Source organism: Melanostigma gelatinosum (assembly GCF_949748355.1).
Source record: "Melanostigma gelatinosum genome assembly, chromosome: 1".
Taxonomy (NCBI): Eukaryota; Metazoa; Chordata; class Actinopteri; order Perciformes; family Zoarcidae; genus Melanostigma; species Melanostigma gelatinosum.
In genome coordinates, this window is record NC_136634.1 from 5,337,233 (window position 1) to 5,355,910 (window position 18,678).

The 18,678-nt window shown below is 43.1% G+C and overlaps 1 protein-coding gene across 1 annotated transcript in view; it reads right to left on the reverse strand.

The window, feature by feature from the left end:
* cspg4 (chondroitin sulfate proteoglycan 4) overlaps positions 1–18,462 on the reverse strand; it is a 61,173-nt gene extending 42,711 nt beyond the window's left edge. Inside the window, exon 1 of the mRNA XM_079270584.1 lies at positions 18,344–18,462. Coding sequence (XP_079126710.1) covers positions 18,344–18,419 — 76 coding nt within the window. The 5' untranslated portion in view covers positions 18,420–18,462. The remainder of the gene's footprint in view (positions 1–18,343) is intronic.
* Between the last annotated feature and the right edge of the window lie 216 nt (positions 18,463–18,678).

The following is an 18,678-nucleotide window of genomic DNA, read 5'->3' on the forward strand; positions in this document are numbered from 1 at the left end:
AAAAGGAATTATCATGCTTTATGTTCCATCTGGCTGATTTGGGAAGAGGACGAGTTTGTGGAGATTCAACTTTTCCGTTCTCTATTTTCGCCCCATTAAAGTAAAGATGATATACTTCCACATGTAAAACACAGGGGGGGGGGGGAGGGGGGCTCCTACAGTACTAAGCATACATAAACCATCTGCAGATGTGTTCATCGGTGCTTACCCGCTCAGAAAGCAAATGTCGCAGAGTGTCAGTATGTGTGAGAGCCGATGCACCACATGGTCTGAGCATGCAAATATTACGTCTCATACCTCAGAGGGAGATCAAATTCCACTGCTACGGATATGATAATCACAAATCTGAGGATTAGCTTCTTGAGTATTTCACAGATCTGGATGATCTGTCAAGCTGGCAACACACTGCATCTAAAAAAAGTCTCTTTCAGCCTCACACATCAGACAAACCAATGAGAAAAAACGCAGTTCCTTCATCATATAAAAATGCATCCGCCACAACATTTCCAACCTTTGATGAATGGAGAAATGTGATGTTTTCTTAGTGAGTAGAATTCTCTCATTTTGAAAAGAGGCTTGAAAAACAGAAACATAGTGTTTAAATCATTCAACCAATCAGTCAATCAGCTGATCACCAGCAGTGGCAGACATTCAGCAACTGAACAATATAATATGATAAATATGTTTGAATGGTTTTTTTATGCTAAAAAGAAGTTCCGGACGTCACCTGTGATGAGGATGTGTGCTTGTTTACTACGCTTGGAGTTTGCGGATGCAATGAAAACCATTACAAAACCATTAATTAACCATTCAAACAACACTAGCTAACCCAGGTAAAAGCTATCCGAGTGTAATTAAAATTCCTCTGGATTTAAATACATTCTCGAGTGGATGCTAGCAGCCCTTTTGGGAGCTTCTTGGGCTAATCGGAGAGACTGAGAAGTGCGTTTCCTTTTGCTAATGGGGGAACACATGATTTCACAGCTCCCAATGCGATTATACTCTTATTAGGGTCAGACTTCAATAAAGACGCATTATCACGCAGTTTTTCCCGTCACGTGTGTGGGTGATGCCATTTCCATCTCTTTCAGTGTGTACGGATTTGCTGTGATTGCAGTAACTCAGTCCCTGTGAACCAATTTGCAAAGCCACCGAGCGCTTGCACCCAAACGTGACCCAGACTTAATAACAAGTCCAACCAAAGAGACAAAGAGGCCGAGAGCCTCTCATGGCTGGTTTGATGTTGCAAATTTTCAGATGGTTCAAGTTTAACAGACTTTGATGGATTTTTGAGATGGGTAGTTTTCTGACAAATTTAAAAACAAAACACAAATTTTGGCCACACAGCTTGTACACACTTCTGATTTCTGCTTAAGGAACATACAAGTTGATGTCAGGAGGGAGGAAAAGGTTGGAAAAGCCAGATCACTATCCTGGCTTTCCATATAGCACCCACTTTCAGAGGAGCTGCAGGTAATTCACTGCCGCTTTACGCTTTCCTTTAAGTGAAATAAAGAGCCACACTTGGCAGAATATTGGCAGCCCACCTGCAGAGGTGGTTAATATTCGAGTTAATTGAATAACGTTTAACAAGCCATCACTCTAAACAGTTGGCAGCGTATGTAGCTGTCTTTGTCAGACATATGAGACCAGGTACTTAGGGATCTACTGGACATGTTTTCCTTTTTTAGAGTCATATGATGGATGTGGTCCTGGTTCCACCCCTGTCAACAACGAAACTGCATTGTACATTACGTTTCGAGGGGAATTCATTTTGTTGTGGATTAAGTTTGCTTCGTATCACTAAGACGTTTGAAATCAGTCCACAGAAGTCGTGTTAGGGAGGAGGTTGTGGCGGTGGATGCATAAACAAATACAGGGTTCAATTCAATCCACTCAGGCATAAACACACAGCCGCCGATGCTGATAAAAGGACCTCCTGATTAAGCGAAAGCATATGCATGTGCTGGTGGCATGAAGGTTGTAGAGGAGGGTTTATGACTGCAGGGATGTCACATTGAACCCCCAAATGATCCGAGGGTTGAGTAATGCCGTTTCCTCCCACTGAAAAGGTCCAATGAGGTGCCTTTCAGCGAGACACGTAGGCCACAGTCAACGCTGGTGGCTCCCCAGTGTGAATTTGCCCACAACTTAATGTTATGAATATGAAGCCGGGTGTTGCCAAGTGTTGAAAATCCATATCTCTAAAGTGCTCATTGCCCTCCACACCTGCCATATGGAGAGTATATCAACAGTAATGGTCCTGCCACATGATACACAAACATACTGGTCAACATAAAGTGCCGGACTTGCAGTTAGTCGACACATCTTTTGGGAAGCTGAATTGCTCACAAACACACAGCCTTGCAAGCACAACGGACACAGTTTTGTGTAGCTGATGACATGGAATGTGTTCGCTTGGTTTTTTAACTGCGTTCGTCCTCTAACTCTGCCAAGCGTTGCGGTGGTTTAGGATGGACAAGACGAAGGCTCCTTTTTTAAACATTTATAAGCTGCGGGGTGACTCTGTTGCAAAGGGGAGGGCCCGTGGAGGAAACCGCCTCTCCCCCCACAAAAAAAAAGCAAACCAAACAAATGGCAACGAAAGTTATTTTTCAGATGGCTACTGTAAAAGGAGTCTTTGTGTCCTCAAGAATCTGCTCCAACCGACACTTGACTAAGTGCAGCAGAGGAACGTACAAATGGAAAGAAAGAGTCAAAGAGAAAGTACGCGGTGTACCCAGTGGGAGGAGGGGATTTTCTGGTGAGCAGCAAAAGATGTATTTTGGGCAAAAGAGCTTCTTCTGCAGGCTTCTGATCTGCTGTTTCACCAGAAGGCCTTGGCATACTGTCAGGGCGTTGGTCTTGTTTCCAATAGCGTCACTCTCTGTGCGACAGCAGCTTCACGAGACCTTAATAATGTGTTTTATTTTTAACTGCCTCAGTTATCTGATGTGGCAGCGCTAACTGCAACCGTCACGTTCAATGAGAAGCTGTACTTAAACTAAGGCACACACAAAACTACAAGGTGCATTTTGACGGACAGCTCGCTGGTGAATTGTGCTGTACTGTTTTGTCCATGAGGAATAAACCTCCCTGTTAGCTGCGGGGCTGAACAACTGTTTATGGACATTTTATGCTCTCTGTTGTTGCCATGCGACGACAGAACGTTTGAAGCGATTTAGCCATGTCAGGGACATGCAATAAGCCATCCTTCCAAGTGAAAATACCGAGTAAATCTGGAAAGCATACACAGACACAACCCTGTCTCCGATAATATGACGTTCCCATACAACTCAACTGCATTCTCAATCACCTTTCAAAGGGGTTGCTCTCGGATTCTGGTCGCAGTTTTAACGTTGTACATTGAAACAAAACAAGAACGCAATCAAAATTGTTGGTTATGTTTCGGCAAAAAAGAGACTTGGTTTGTTTTCGTAACAACAACATGGTTCTGCTTAAGATACATGTTTGTTTTAGGACATGAGGCTGACAGACCTGCTGAATCCCACAATACAAACATCCTTTTGAAAATGAATACTCATACTCACTCAAAGGTCTCACATATATTTTTTGCATGCTTAAGCCGTTAACTTCCTCTGTTGAATATCGTATCAGGATCTCAGACATTTTAATGGGTTTGAAACATACATGTAACACAGCATATGTGGAGGCTGTTCAAAGTTCATAGCACTGTCCCTGTGAATCCGATGTAAATGAGTTGTGGCCTTTAGTGATGAATATATTCACAGTTGTTTATTGTAATTTAAATGAGGTTGAGGAATTTAATTCCACAGGCTAAATGAAGCGGCCCGTATATATTCTGACTACGAAAGAATGCCATTCCGAATTGGACTGATTCTGGATAATCCTGCCAAAGGCCTCCAATGCCATCCAGCTGGCATACAGATGTTCTACAGATGCGTTTGATTCACAGAGAATGAGGCCCGTGGAATTAAAAGCATATACAGCGCTGCACTGCACGGTATGGATGCACTGCACGGTATGGAATGCATGAATGATGCATTTTCAAAATGTTCTTTGCTGTGTGGCTTCCAAGCCAACAGTTTGGGTACGAGTAACACCGGAGAGAGACAATAGTCCATTCGTTGAGTGTCTTAGTCCGGCAGGATGCTGTGGTTCATGCTCGGCTCCCATTAAGTCAAATGAGGCGACCAGAGTTTTGATCAGGCAGTTCTCATACAGCTTTCGTAGATAAATTGAATGCAATATAATTCATAGATCTCCGACGAAATCGAAATGTATGTAATTTAAGTAACCAGAAGTATAAAGACTGCAAAAAGTCAGGCAGGCCATTTTCTTCATTTCTCCCAAACCACGATCTAACCTAACTGTGTAGTGTTGTTGTGTTAACCTAACTAAGTTGTTTCCTGTGAAGACAGAAGTTTGTTTTGAAAATGGTAAATGGACTTGGACTTGTATAGCGCCTTTCTATTCTTCTGACCACTCAAAATTCACCCATTCACACAATGATGGCAGGGGCTACCATGCAAGGTACCACCTGCCCATCAGAAGCCCAAGGACACATCGACATGGACTGGAGGAGGCGGGGATCGAAACGCCGATCTTCTTATTGAGGGACGACCCGCTCTACCTTCTGAGCGGCAGTCGCCCAAAAAAACTTTTACTTTTGATAAATGTTCGTTATGCAGACACTTCAGTGACTTGGTTGACTGGAATATCATTGGATGAGGCCTCAAAATAAGATAATTTGAAGTATGTTGGAATAAAGTGTAGTGAAAAAGCAAAGGGAAAAATAAGGAGGTATAGCTGAATTGAAAAACTTTGTCAAAGCTGTCTTTGTTGTCTGGTTTAATATTTCATCATGTACGTCGTAGTTATTAATCGGACTATATATGGAATTAAGCCACTGCATTCATACTTTCACATATATTTAGACTTTCTTGGCGTGTGAGGAGGAGACGAGTGGAGCTGACGCAGAAGGGCGAGGCAGGGTGGAGCCAGGCAGCGCAGGGCTGCTCCTGTTGGATTTGGCAATAAAAGGTCCACCACAGCATCCTCCTCACACAATGTGTCCTCCAAACTTTCACAGTGATTCACTAAAATCCTCCCATTTGAGACTTTGGTACGTCTCAGTTTAGGTGGTTTAACATTATTTATCTACATTTCACTCAACAAAGCGATGGGGACCTTTTCTTTTTTTGAATATATTTTTGCAGCGCTCGACTCACAGGGAGGAGAGTATTATATCTGTAACACAACACACCTGCTCTCAGTACAACAGCCTGTTCCAGGATATATTATCCAACCACCCTAATTCTCTACACAGACTGTCTGATTTCGGGGCCAGTAAGTTCCAAATGACATCACCGTGAAGCGATTCAAGAGCGGTGAGTTCACATGGAGACCACCATCAATAGTTTACAACTAGGATTTAAAAGAGGTCAAGGAGGTTTGCTCTGGAATTCATCATACATTCGAGAGTTAAGGCTTTTATGCACCAGGGGCGGGACAAATAAACGGAAAATGCGCTGCCTTTGTCAAGATCGGAAGGACATCATACAGTCGTCTTGATTCGAACTACGGAGCCTCCATGTTGCTTTATAATCCTCGTATGTGTTGCAGCAACTCATAACCCTTGGCTACACTACCGTGTACGCTTTCAACGTACGTTTTGGGGATTTGTTCGTGCCTTTATCCGCTGTCCAAAATGTAAGGAAATTGCTGTGCAAATTCTTTTTTTCTTCAGTAATTAAATCATTTACAGCTTCATATTAGCTGATTCTGAAACCCCTAATTATGTTTTGTCCCGGAACAAAGGCTGTTGATTTCGTCCCACATCTCTTACAATGGGATCATCATTTTTTTTCCAGTATGACCAGGGGAAAAAAAAAAGAAATATATTTGCCTTTTCAGAAATAGCCGCTAAGTGTCTCTTCAGCCAGACCAAACATTAACTTCACTGACACTTCTATGCAGCTGTTTGCATTCAATTTCCACTGTGAGTAGTGGAGAGCTAATTCCCTGCATCAGCTCCCAAACTGTATCCAGTCAGCTCAACAGGCCTGCAGTCCCCAGGACAGATGTCAGGTAACGGCTGAACATTCTCTGGCAGTAATGTACTGTTTTCAGATTTCCAGAGACCAGCACATCATGTTTTTCTATTAGAATGAGCCCTGGATTTGACCTCACGGCACAGCACTATTGGTTCAATGCAGTGCTATCTGGAGGCGAGCGTTCCCGCTAAAATATTGTGACGACAGTTTTTGGCGAGGCGGAGTTGGCTGCTCAGCAGAAGTATGTTAAAAAACATCAGAGCTTGAGACAGAGACTGAAGGTTTCCAACTGTAATCTGTTTTAGGCTGCAAGCAGAAGTGGACGCCTGAAGTGGGCCTGTTTGTGTTTAGATTATGCAGCTCCTAATAAGGACGTCCATGATTAAACCGAATCAAAGATCTGTTATTCGGGCGTGTTCTTGATTGTGTGCAATTTCAATCATTGTTATCAAGCTGATTCATTTTACTGGCTTCAGATGTTGACTTTCAATTCCCAGGATAATTGCAACCCCTGTTTTTTTTTTACTTGTCATGGAAATGCTCCAGGGAAGCAGAAATACAGCACATACAACCTTTAAGATAACATGGCAGTCTTCTCTACCTTTCACAACCATGTTCTACTTACGCCTGGAAATGAAATCCACAGTTTGGCAAGGCAGTGAACCCAGTTTATTCCACTTTCAGTTGCCAGGAAAATATTTGCGCTCACAAGTAGCTGCCTGTTGGATGACAGTAGAATTTATCTGCAACAACAGCTGCTGTGAGGGTTTCTGTTCAGACTTCCACCAAGTGAAGTATTTACTTGTGCAGAGATAGGGAAACCTAATGGTGCTTTTATCACTATTTAAACTTTTCATATTTCTCTTCTGATTGTGTAAAACCCTATTTAACCCACACACCCCTCAACACACTGTTGTGCTATCTGGTTTGATGTCTGCTTGCATGTCTGTTGAGCGAAAGTTTGTTGAGGCTGTAAAACTATTTTAGATGACAATGAAATCTAATTTATGTGAAAGTTTGGACCACACTTATCAGATGAGTCTATTTCAAACTGCTGACCTCTCTTCCACTGTCCGCTACAGTAGAGCAGAAGCTGGTGTGTGTAAAGCTTCAGACCCACCGCCCTTAAAATGACTTCCCCATCCATAATGTCTCAAGTGAGTCATAATATAAACCTGATTTAAAAGTGTCTCCTCTTAACTTACATCTCCCATTTGAGACTGAACTCAGGCTTATTAGTCGATAAATTCAATAAAGGATTATAGCCTCTGGATTTACTGGCTGACTCCCGAGAACACAGAAGTTTATTCTGTAAAGAAACTGCATGTAATGAGGGGGAACTGACCCACTGTCCCAGACACGTCCCAAACTTGCACCAGAGGGGTACCCAGGCCACTGACCAAGCGGAGATATTTAACAAGTTGGGAGAGAGAATGTGTTGTTAGTTCAACACCAGAGGGATCGGAACCATTTTAAAGTATTTAGACTGAATGCCACGCACCAGACTTTCCCTGAAATAGACTTTAACTAAATGGCCTTCCGGATATATAACGCATTTTGTTTTTACTTTACCAGTTTTTCCTTCCCACACATCTATAAGAGTAATGTGAATAATGGAAAGAGGGCAAGGAAACACCAGGAGCATGCTAATTCTTCTAATAAATTAATGTGCATTTGAGAATCAGGCAGCCAGAAAAAAGCAAGTCCAATTATTTTTCCCTTAGGCTGGACCTATGCTAATTGCCACCCAAAGGTTATTGGTATTCTAATGTGTTGCAAAATGCTCTCTCACACTGCAAATTAGCTACACAGCCTCTGGTGGCTACTGTACTAAGCAAGGGTCGGACAACATTTCTGTTAGATTGGACCTGAACAGGCCACGTGTGTGTCACTGGTTTGCTTTAAAAGAAGAAACGGACGTTTTATTTTTGTGTCTCCGAGGTGTACCTCCCACCATCCACTTCAGAGGACCACAGAAAACGAGAGAAGGAGCATCTTGGGAATGCATTGATGGCTATGGAGTGACAGGATGCTCCGGGGTCACGCGTGGTCAGCTTCCCTACTTTGCATATCCCATGACCCAGTCTGGCACAATACGATTCATCAGATTGCATCGTTGGCCACAGAAATACTGGTTGTTCTCGGTGTGAACTCATCTCGCCTGTCATCTGCATTTCTTTTGGTTTGGCCGATCATTTGTTGACTTCAGCTGCTGTTGTGAGTTGCTTAAAGATCCCGGATCTTTTGTTCTCATTTCTCACAATATTTATTTTTCTCTTCTACGAGATAGCGTACGCCCTCCGTTTGTTCAATTGTGCACGTCATCATTTTTGAGCGGGGTCTCTACAAATTGCATGAAATATGAATTTTGTCTGGAAATGCTCATTTGTGCAAGGGGGTGGGGAAAGACAAACTTTACTTTTTTTCATCAGGGAAGAATTATTTTCTCCCTTTTTCTCTACAACAGTGGTTTTGGGAAACAGGTGCGGGTCGGATAATTGTGTTTCCTTTCGGGCAGTTCCCAGTGTTTGTGCTAAGCTAAGCTAACTGCCTGCTACATTAGCTTTAGCGTCATATTTATCATACAGACATGAGAGTGGTTATCAGTCTGCCAATCTAGATCAAGAAAGCTGATGCGCCCATTTCCCAAAATGTCTAATTATTCTTTTAATGTCTACTCGTACACCTCAATATAACTTTTTTTTAACTTTATGATTATAACTAACTATTCTACTTGCCTGAACATATTCACAACCTACATTTTTAATGTGAAGGAAGAACTTAATTATCATATAACTGACGCCCACAACACATAATCTGAATCTTTGCTCACTTCACAATAGTCCATAAAACTACGCAGAACTTTTTCGCATCTGTTTTGCCACAAGTGTGCGAAAGATTGAACACACGATTGCACAAGGAGCTTGGTTGTCTGGCCGGGCAGACCAGTGACGTGTGCTTCAGCTCCACTGTGCAGCTGTCCTCCGCCTCATGCTACAGTCAAACCAAACTTCATGTGACACATCATTTCCCCCAGTTATTTTAAGCCCGCATAACCAGCGGAGTGACGGCATTTGGTTCGGGCTCCCTAACACTAGGACTTGTGTGAACCACAGCACATACAGAATACACACCCTCGCACACAGACACACGCACACACACACACACACACACACACACACACACACACACACACACACACACACACACACACACACACACACACACACACACACACACACACACACACACACACACACACACACCCTGGATCCCCTTTCCTCCCCCTTTCCTCTTTCGTCAATCCCATGTGAAGCAACATGCTCTTTTGTTGGTTCTCCCGTCCAGATATATTTATCTGGTGCAAGCTACTCCAGACTGTCATCCCAGGCCTGGTGCTACCCCACAGCGCCCTTGATTCTGTCTGAACCCTGCCTGCAATGAGGCCGTCTGGCATCAAATTACTTCGAAAACTTCATGGTCCCTTGGCAGTGCCGATGAAGATCTTCAACCGGACGCAAGTTGGCACTGATCTGCCTTCACGTCGGCATGCTGTGAAAAGTGGCACTGCTACTGTAAATGCAGCCTCCCGCTGCCATGTTGTGGGAACGATAGAGCAGGAGACTAGCTGTTTGGGTAAAAACAAAATAACTTTTACGGAGCTGAAAATCATCTTATCCTCATACAATGCTTCGTATGATGTCTTACCAAAAGTTATCAATCATTTTTCCTGTGTTTTCCCACGAATGTCCAGCAACACAAGTCAACTTCTGCTTGTTACATGCATAAAGTAAAAAAAAAAATAAACTTCGGTCTCCAGAGGAAACATCTTTGTTCGGTTTCGGCAACAAAACTAAAATAACTAAGGAGCGACATTACGTAAGTATGGAAGTTACGGGACAAATACATCAACGTTGTGACTTCTGGTTACACACAGGACTGCAACAGTCTGGAAATCTGGTTTTACCCACCAATCCACCCCGACATCCTCCCAACACAGCGTCTGCTGCTCTTTATACTTCTTTGTTCACGACTACGTGGAATAAATACAAATTAGTTTTGTGGGATATATAGGCTACGAATGAGTTTTTGTCCGTATATGAATGTTTATGATAACAGCCTGAATAAAGACAATTAAGTCACATGCTTGATGAAGTTCACTATCAGGTTTCAGGTGCTAGAATATGTGAACTTTGTTCGTGTCAGAACTTTGTCCAAACGCACGATGTGAAAAAGATTTCATTTCTCTCAGGAGATCGCAGCCCTTGAGGACAAAGCTCAATCATCTGGTCTTGGAGCAAAGGCTAATAAACGTCTCAGAGTCGAGAACGAATTAGACGCACAAAAAAACTATTAGTTTGGAGTCAGATGTCTTATAATTAAGCACAGCGGCCTTGTGCTTATGAGTCATGCACCCTCAGGGCTGGGGGGAGTCCTTGCACTCTCAGTGGACTTCTCTCTATTTAAAATAGTGACTCATATTCATGTGAGAGCTCCTGTCCCTGCTGGACTTTTCTGAGCGATAGTGCTATGTAGAATGTAACTCAACACATGTGAAATGCAATATACATTGCATGAATATTAGAGACGCTTTGCAATTTAAAATCATTCAGTTCCATTTTTTATTTGATGTATTTGAGACACTACTGTGTGTGTTGCTTACTGTTTATAGAACTCACGAAAAAAGAAGTTCCCAGAGATTTTAGAGTTGCTGTGAGCAACACATCTGATAACAAACCGGTCTCTCTGTGCCTGTTTCAAGAGCTACTTCAGATCTAACACTCGGCATTCTGCAGAACTTGGTTCATTGCGGTGCACTCGCATTCTTTCACCGCAGTTGTTTTGTCTATATTAGGAAAAGAGAAGCGGAGGGACACTTTGATTAAAGCCTCCAGATTTGGCTCGTCACAAACTGACCAAGCCGACTCCAGATGTTGGAGTGGAAAGCTCGGGCTTGTCCTAACGCGTCTCAGATGAGCCCAACACTGGAAACATTTCCCATGATTCACGCTGCTTTTCCAGTGCCTGAGCAGCCTTCCTTTACCGCATTGACCACATCGGTCTGATTCCACTGATCAGGCCATGTGAGTTACATGCGATGCAGAGTGTTCAACAAAGCAAGCATTGTTATAATCGGATTTAGGCATTCATGTATATCATGTGATGATGTACGATAACAAAATCTGTTGATATTGTGAGTTGATAACATTCACAATAGACAGGAAGGGAAGATCCTGAGGGTTGATTTTGAGGAGTAAACTGAGTAATTCCATAGCAGCCCATTGGGGTAAGAAGGATTCCTTCATATTTTAAATTTATTTTCCAATGGATAAGAGAAACAATGGCAGCCAGAATAGAAGTGATTCCCTTCTATTCAACCAAACATGATAAAACTGACTGTTCACAAAAAAAAAAGAAAAAAGGCCACTCGTATCAAGACATCTGGTCATGCATAATTCCTTCTTATTGAAAAGTTGGCAGCTCTGCAGTGATGATAATTTTCTGTGGAGTTTTCATTTTGGGCACAAAACTCCCCAACAGCTCAAAAATAAACACTCAGAGTTCAGTTGCGGCAGTGGGGGAAGAATATAAAACCGTCTTTCTTAGCATCACAACACACTTTGATTTAAATTGTTCCACTTCAGGTCGTGGCCCTATTGTTGTCCTACAGATATCCTAATCTGCATGATGGTGCATCTGGTTTGTTTGTTTCTTTCATCTTTTGCAGTACTGTTATTACCCTGTTTACTGTTTGTTATGTTCAGTAATTTACATTAATCTCATTCCTCCATTCATCCATATCTTTTTGTCTGCGGCTGCAAAGACCCAATGTTGTCAAAGACATCATGAACCAAATCGAATCTACTTTCCAGATCTCCGAGTATGTCAAGCTTTTGGCCACGGACACACATTTAATAGGACTTTGTCCCAAGCACGTTTGCTGTGTCCACTGTGTCCAACCGTACTTTGTATGTGGTGCCAATTCATAATAACGTTAGCATGCTAGCCCACTAAACTAAGGTGGAAAAGATAACAAACGTCACACCTGCTAAGCATATGCATGTTAGTAACCTCTTGCCACTGCAAGCATGTGAGCATATTAAAGTTAACCTTTAGCTAAAAAGCACTGCTGTGCTTAAGTACAGCCTAACACAGCAGCTAGTATGCCTGTAGACTCTTAATCATATTAATGTTGTAGATGGTGTGCGATTGCAAAGTTATTTGGGTATTTTAGTTAGGAGTATGATGAGCATAGATCTTTATGTAACATCTCCACACTCTGGTAAAGAAAAATACAGCTGTTAAATGTATCACTATTATCCTGTGAAGTGGGCCAACACTATATATATATATATACATACGGCATATGAAAAATCCTGGCTGGCCCCAAGAGCTATAACTGTAAAACTCCAAGTATTAAGATATGTGAAACTTGGGTTACTGTCACTATTTCCCTCCTTCGCTCCAGGCCCAGTCTGCTGCTGCTGCAGTTCAGAGAATTCCCTTGAAATTGCATGACGACAAGGCGATCACAGTTTAACAGCAATTTTGAACCCCAAATTGCCACTTACAGGCCTGAAATCTGGGGGTAGAACAACATCAGTAAATTGCAGCAAAACCCCCTTCCACCGACTGATGTGATTGACGTGGTCGGGGTTAAAACAACACGGGAGCACCCCACGAGACGGCTTTTGACCTTCCACCCAAGGAGAGAATCTGGGCCTGTGTTTGTGTACAGAAACTCTTTTGTGTACACACCCAGGGCTAAATGAGGTCTGTGTGTGGGCTGTCTGTCCGCTCTAAGCAGATCATGGCCCTAAAATACAATCCGAGCAGCTTGCCTTGGACAGCCAGCAACCTCAAAGAGAGCAATGTGGGAAAGATCGTCTGCCAGGGGACTGTAGAGTCTTCAAGTCAAGGGACATGTCCTTCACTGTTCTTGCCTCACAATGAGAATAAACTGACTTATGATATGTGCATTTGAAGTGACGGCGGTCTCTGCCTTAAATGTGACAACAGTGGCAGTGATACATCTGGAAAGGAAGGTAGATCTTTCGCTCCTATTTTGGAAGGGTTGTGCATCAGGCACATCTGCAGCCTTGTGAAGTACATCTTGGCAGCTTCATCACATGTTTTTGCTGCTATAAAGGTTTGTTCTGATTTACAACTTAATTTAGTAGTTTTGGCCATTATTCCTGTCAGTAATTATACCATAAGAGGCTTAAAAAGGGTGAAAACATGAGTAAACTGGCTTTAAAAAAAACCTAAGATGGGCCACATCAATCAACTATGGGGCCGTGGGGTAAAAATGTCCTAGTGGGCTCCTATTGACCCAACCCCCCCCCCCCCCCCCTTTCTCTACATCTAGTATTTTAATCCTCTAATCTATGTGATAAAACATTTGCTATAGTGTGTTTTAGAGCCAAAGATATTGAGAAGCACCGGAAATACCGGATCAGGATTAAAGTTATCATCCAAACAGTTGTAAACATCCATCGCACTTACAACTTATACTCATGTGCATTTTGGGTTAGTTCACTTTCAGTTTTACCTCAAAATAAAGTGATCTGATAATGTGGCTAAAACATTGTCCCTGTCTGATTGTTGGACTATTGACTCTTTGCGCCCTGCTTTGGATGTAACTGTGTTTTAAGATATGAACAGTTACTTTGGTGAGTCATAACTAGTACAAGTGACGGCAAGAACTATAAAAATAAGAAGTTGTAATGAACTGAAATGATCCTGTAGTTCCGCTATTTAATGAAATAAAAGATGAAATTGTCATCAACTCTGGCTTTTCTGAGACAATCTTATGCATTTCCCATTACTGGCTTTCAGCTGCAATGCTTATCTGACCGCAGCAGCCCACTGTGAAAGAGCAGCAATGGTTCAGTGTCTTGACAGGAGTTATTGATGTTACAGGAGTCAACCCTGTCTCATATCTATTATGGGGCCGACACTGTAATCCCCGCGCAGACATGCTGCCCACCCTGTTCTTGCAGGTCATATATAAAATCCTACCTGTAGTTACAAGAGGAAGTTATTGAGGGGAAAGGAGCGGGGTGAAGCAGGTCGCCCATCCATCTAACTTTGGATTCTCGCAATGACGTTCGCCTTGGGCCAGAATACCCCCGACTTGGTATGGCACTCACGTGTCACTGGTACTCGCTTCGGTTTCACTTCTCAGCAGTGGAGATCGCAGCTTGTGGTCGACCGAGAGTGTCAGAAAGTGACGCCAAGGGGTCTGACCAAGTGTCAGTATGTGACAAGTTTGGATGAGAACGTGTTGGCAGAGAATAAAGTCGTTCTCCCTCCGTGTGTGTTGTAATCCGAGCTTTTCTGTGCTTTTTTTACGTCGCCAGTTCTGCAGTGTGTGCATGTTTGTGTGCCCCACTGGCTAGCTGATGGCCGCTGCTCTGCACTGCACTCATACGGTGGTTACAGCTGATAACACCGTTCAGACGACAGCAATGTTATGGCAGCAAACATGTTCACAAAAAAACTTGAATTGATGAAGGCTCTTGCAAATGACAAGGTAAAACAAAATACAAAATGTAAACCACACTTAAATGTTTTATTTTACTTTTTTCTTTTTACAAAATGAACCACTACTCAGACAATGAGGAAGTGAAAATCTCTCATGAGACATTTTTCAGAAAGCTGCTTCTTTTTCGGACATTCAGTCACATTTTGATGGATTCCCGAAGACAGAAAACAGGCAAGAGACTGCACGTTCTGCTCTGCATTTATAAACACAGGTTTTCTTGTTTGGATTGACTGCAAACGCCCCATTTTCATTCTGTCCTAACATTGCGTTGTGTTTAAACTAAGAGGTGAGGGGAGGGTCACAAAGTGTGTCTGTGGGACCAGCACCACCAGCAAAACACTAATCTCATCAATTTCCCAATGCAAATATTGGACTTATTAATCCTCTGTGCAGACACTTGTGGTCACACCATTTCCCTGCCAGCTCTTGAGGAACACATGGAGGCCTTGTACACAGACATTTCACAAAGCCCAGGGAAATTTTCACATTTATTTTTTCTTGTTACCATAGTGACATTATACCCCAGGGGAGATAGCAGGCTCATGTGCAGTCTTGGGATGCAAATCCCCTCGTTAAGCTTAGCAATTGAAAATGCAAACACATTCGGGACAAGACGTCCCAAAAGCACTCACAAACATGCATACACCATTACACAGTGTTTGTAGTAGATTTTGTTGTTGTTATATTATTATTATATGTTATTTGAGCAATTTAAGACAAGCATCCGCAATTAGGTCCGTGAAGATTCAATCGATGCTCTTACAGTGTTATCTAGAAGCATTTTCACATCGGTACGTCTGCCAACAGAGTTGGACAAGAGTTTTGTTTTCTCTCCTTCTGTCTCTTCAGCTGTCTGGTCATATTTGTACTTCAGAAAACGTCAATATGTTATAAATGGGTTTTCATAAAGTAACACAAGACATAACAAAGGAAGAAACGGAAATCTTTTTGGAAAGGCTGGTAATGGGGTAGGAAAGAAGTCATTCGCTTTTCACACTGTTTGACCAACGGAGGGGAGTGGTGGTGGATGTGGCTTTCATAGAAGCGCACAACTTTCTTACAAATAAAACATCTTCAAACTTTGTAAGCCTATCAACAAAAAAACCCCTCTATTACCAGGCCAACCAAACAACATGTAAGCACTAGAGAGCAATTCATGGTCTGAAAATAACTGCCCTGCCAATTCTTTCCAAACCTTGGTAAAGTGGCGGTTAAAGTGCAGCGTCACCGGCCACTGAAGAGATACAGAGCTGCAGGCTGTTTTAAAGACTCTGCACAGGCACATGTCATGTCCAATCTCAGATAGAGCCATGACAAAGTGAGCATCTCTTGATCCCCCATGGCCACTGAATACAGAACCACACTAGTCGTTTACTTTCAATACCAAAAAGATCTGTCTTTCAAATTCTATATTCACTGTAGGCAGGTATGCTGTAAGCTTGGGTAGGTGAAAGATGGTCTGACCAAACACAGGTGCAATGTTAAAGTGAGGGTCATGGCATCACCAAAGGGTCAAACATGCAGGTATTCCAGCATACCAAACACGTCACCTCACATTTTAGTCTTCTCACGGCTTCTTCATATATTCTACATGCAGAGTGAATTATAGAAGTGATTTGGTGAGCTCCTGCATCACACTGCATCAGAATTCTTCACGAGGCTGTCGTGTGGGCGGAAGAAACACGATGGCATACGACTGTTGGAGAGTGGTAGGAATCGTCGCTGAAAAAAACTCATGGAAAGTGTTATGAAGGGGGAAGGCTCGCCGTGTTCATGATTTGACTCAAACCTACTCTGCTCCTAGAATTATAGTAAGAGTGGGTGCACGCAGACCGTTTTAACATTAAGAACTACTGTACAGTGCCTCTGTAAAGAAAGGTGCCAATGACGCAAAGAATGCCCCGGCGTCATGTGGGGCGTGGCCCGGGACATCTGAAGATGTAAACGCAGGGAGGAAATGTAAGCCTTCTACGTCGTGGGTGGAAGAGTCCCCCAGCAGCTTGTGGCAGGAATTTTGATGAGCGCCAGGGGGCAAAAATAACTAATCAGTGACTCTGTACATCTGGTCAACATTAGTTCTCCAGGGTCAGTGGATGAGTTCTGTTCACACTGAGGCAGATTGTGCCAGCTGATTATTAGATGAGGAGAAATTGTTCCCTTGTACAGTTTTCCTGTTTTATTCAGCCATCGTTTTGATGAGTAGAGCATTTGGTTTTTGATATGTGGAAAATGACACGACTGCACGATGTCAGCTCTAACTGTAATGCTAACTACTGTGTGTATAGAGCCTTTTACAGTTTGGAGTGTTATATGCCAATCTATGCAAGGGCATTAACCGATTGCAACCTAAACAAACTGACTTTCCAGATGTGTGTGCTGTTTGTGAGTTGGTAGTATACATGAGCAAGTGGCCCAATATTTAGTGGCCAGATATATACATGTGTTTAATTGACAAACATGTCGCTACATGCTTACAATTACCAACAACTACCATGATATAAACAGTGAGTGTTTAAATGCGTACGACACACACATATATATGAAATATCTATGAATGAGCAAACAGAAGAGTAGGAGACTCGTTTCCTGTTTGTGGTGAACAGATCACAGTGCAGACGATTTGAATCCAGTTCCCCAGCTGAGCTTTGCTTCTGTGCCACTGAGACAAAGCAGTACTCCCCCGTTCAAATCATCAAGAGACACTTTTTCACTTCAGCTGCCAATAAGACACTCATGGAGAGGTTTGCCCGGACTTAATTGAGGTGGAATTTGCAGTGAGAGTTTGAAGATCTGACAGCCATCAGAAGACAATGGGCTCAACAGCTGCTCTAAGTCCAAGGCTGATCCTGCCAACTCGCCATATGTACAATTATGCACAGAGGTGAGTTGGTTAAGGATACACTGTTTCAACTTCCCATTCTCTTACTGGTTTTGCCTCGCCCAAACACTGTAAGACCCACTCGAACTTCACTCAGGTTGAATAAGAAGAACTGCTGCATCATATCTGAGAAAAGTACATCTGTAGCTGACTTTACTAATGCACAATGGGGCCATTGTACGGGCCTTGGCCTCCATGCATCCCCCTTCCCAAAGCGCACACTACCTCTCTCACTCCCTTACTAGCCCCCCCCCCCCCGCCACACTTTCATCCTGGGTGGATAAGGAGCAGCTCTGCCTGCCACTGTGCACTTCTCTGAAAGAGCCATTCATTGCTCCCGGCTCACCTCCAACTGTATCCACAGAGGGCTTCATCTTCACTACCTCCGGCCTTTTGGCAACACACTTTCAATGCAAACATTCAAAAGGTAAATGCTCTCACACACTCAGCCGGGCACAGACTGAAAGTCAAAGAAAAAAATAAATCGACAGATGTTGTCTCAGACCTTGGACCAGGGTCAGACCCTTGGCACATCTTTCCCCTCATGTATTGAGTTTCATCCAAGAAAAGGAAGGTTTCACTGCTGAGCAATAGATGGCAAGAGGACCGTGAGAGTGGACAACAATAAAGAAAAGAAAAGAAATGTACCGGTAGACTAGAGTTTACTCAAACGTTTTGCTTAATGCAATATTGGTGCAGGTTAAGATTGACGTTTCTTGTACTTTAAGTTTGAGGCATTAACTCATCAGCTTGTCATGCTTTGATTTATGCATTGGAGAAGCGCCATACAGGGACAGCGGTCTGATCTCCCCCCCGTGCATTTCTGACAGAGGGGAGAAAGTGAGAAGGGGGGTAACAGGACACTAACAGAGCACTTACCTCCATGACCTGGACTGGGAAGGCAGAGCAGCAGGGCCAGGAAGGCACCAACCAGGACCGAATGCGTGGCTCTCATATTTTCGTGCTGAAAAGTTTTTAAGTCCTCCACTCTCACGTTAAAGACACTCCATTCAGAAGGGACTGAATGAGTTTCCAGTTTTGGGACCTTCTACAGGATACTCCTCCATGTGAAGGGGCAGGGCTGGGGAGGGACCATGAGAGGGACGCCCTCTTTCAACCCACCCCTCTCTCCAGCACACTTATACACTCACATCTTCAAGGACTGAAAAATCATATCCTGCCTCTCCCTCCTGTCCCTGCAGTTACACATTCAC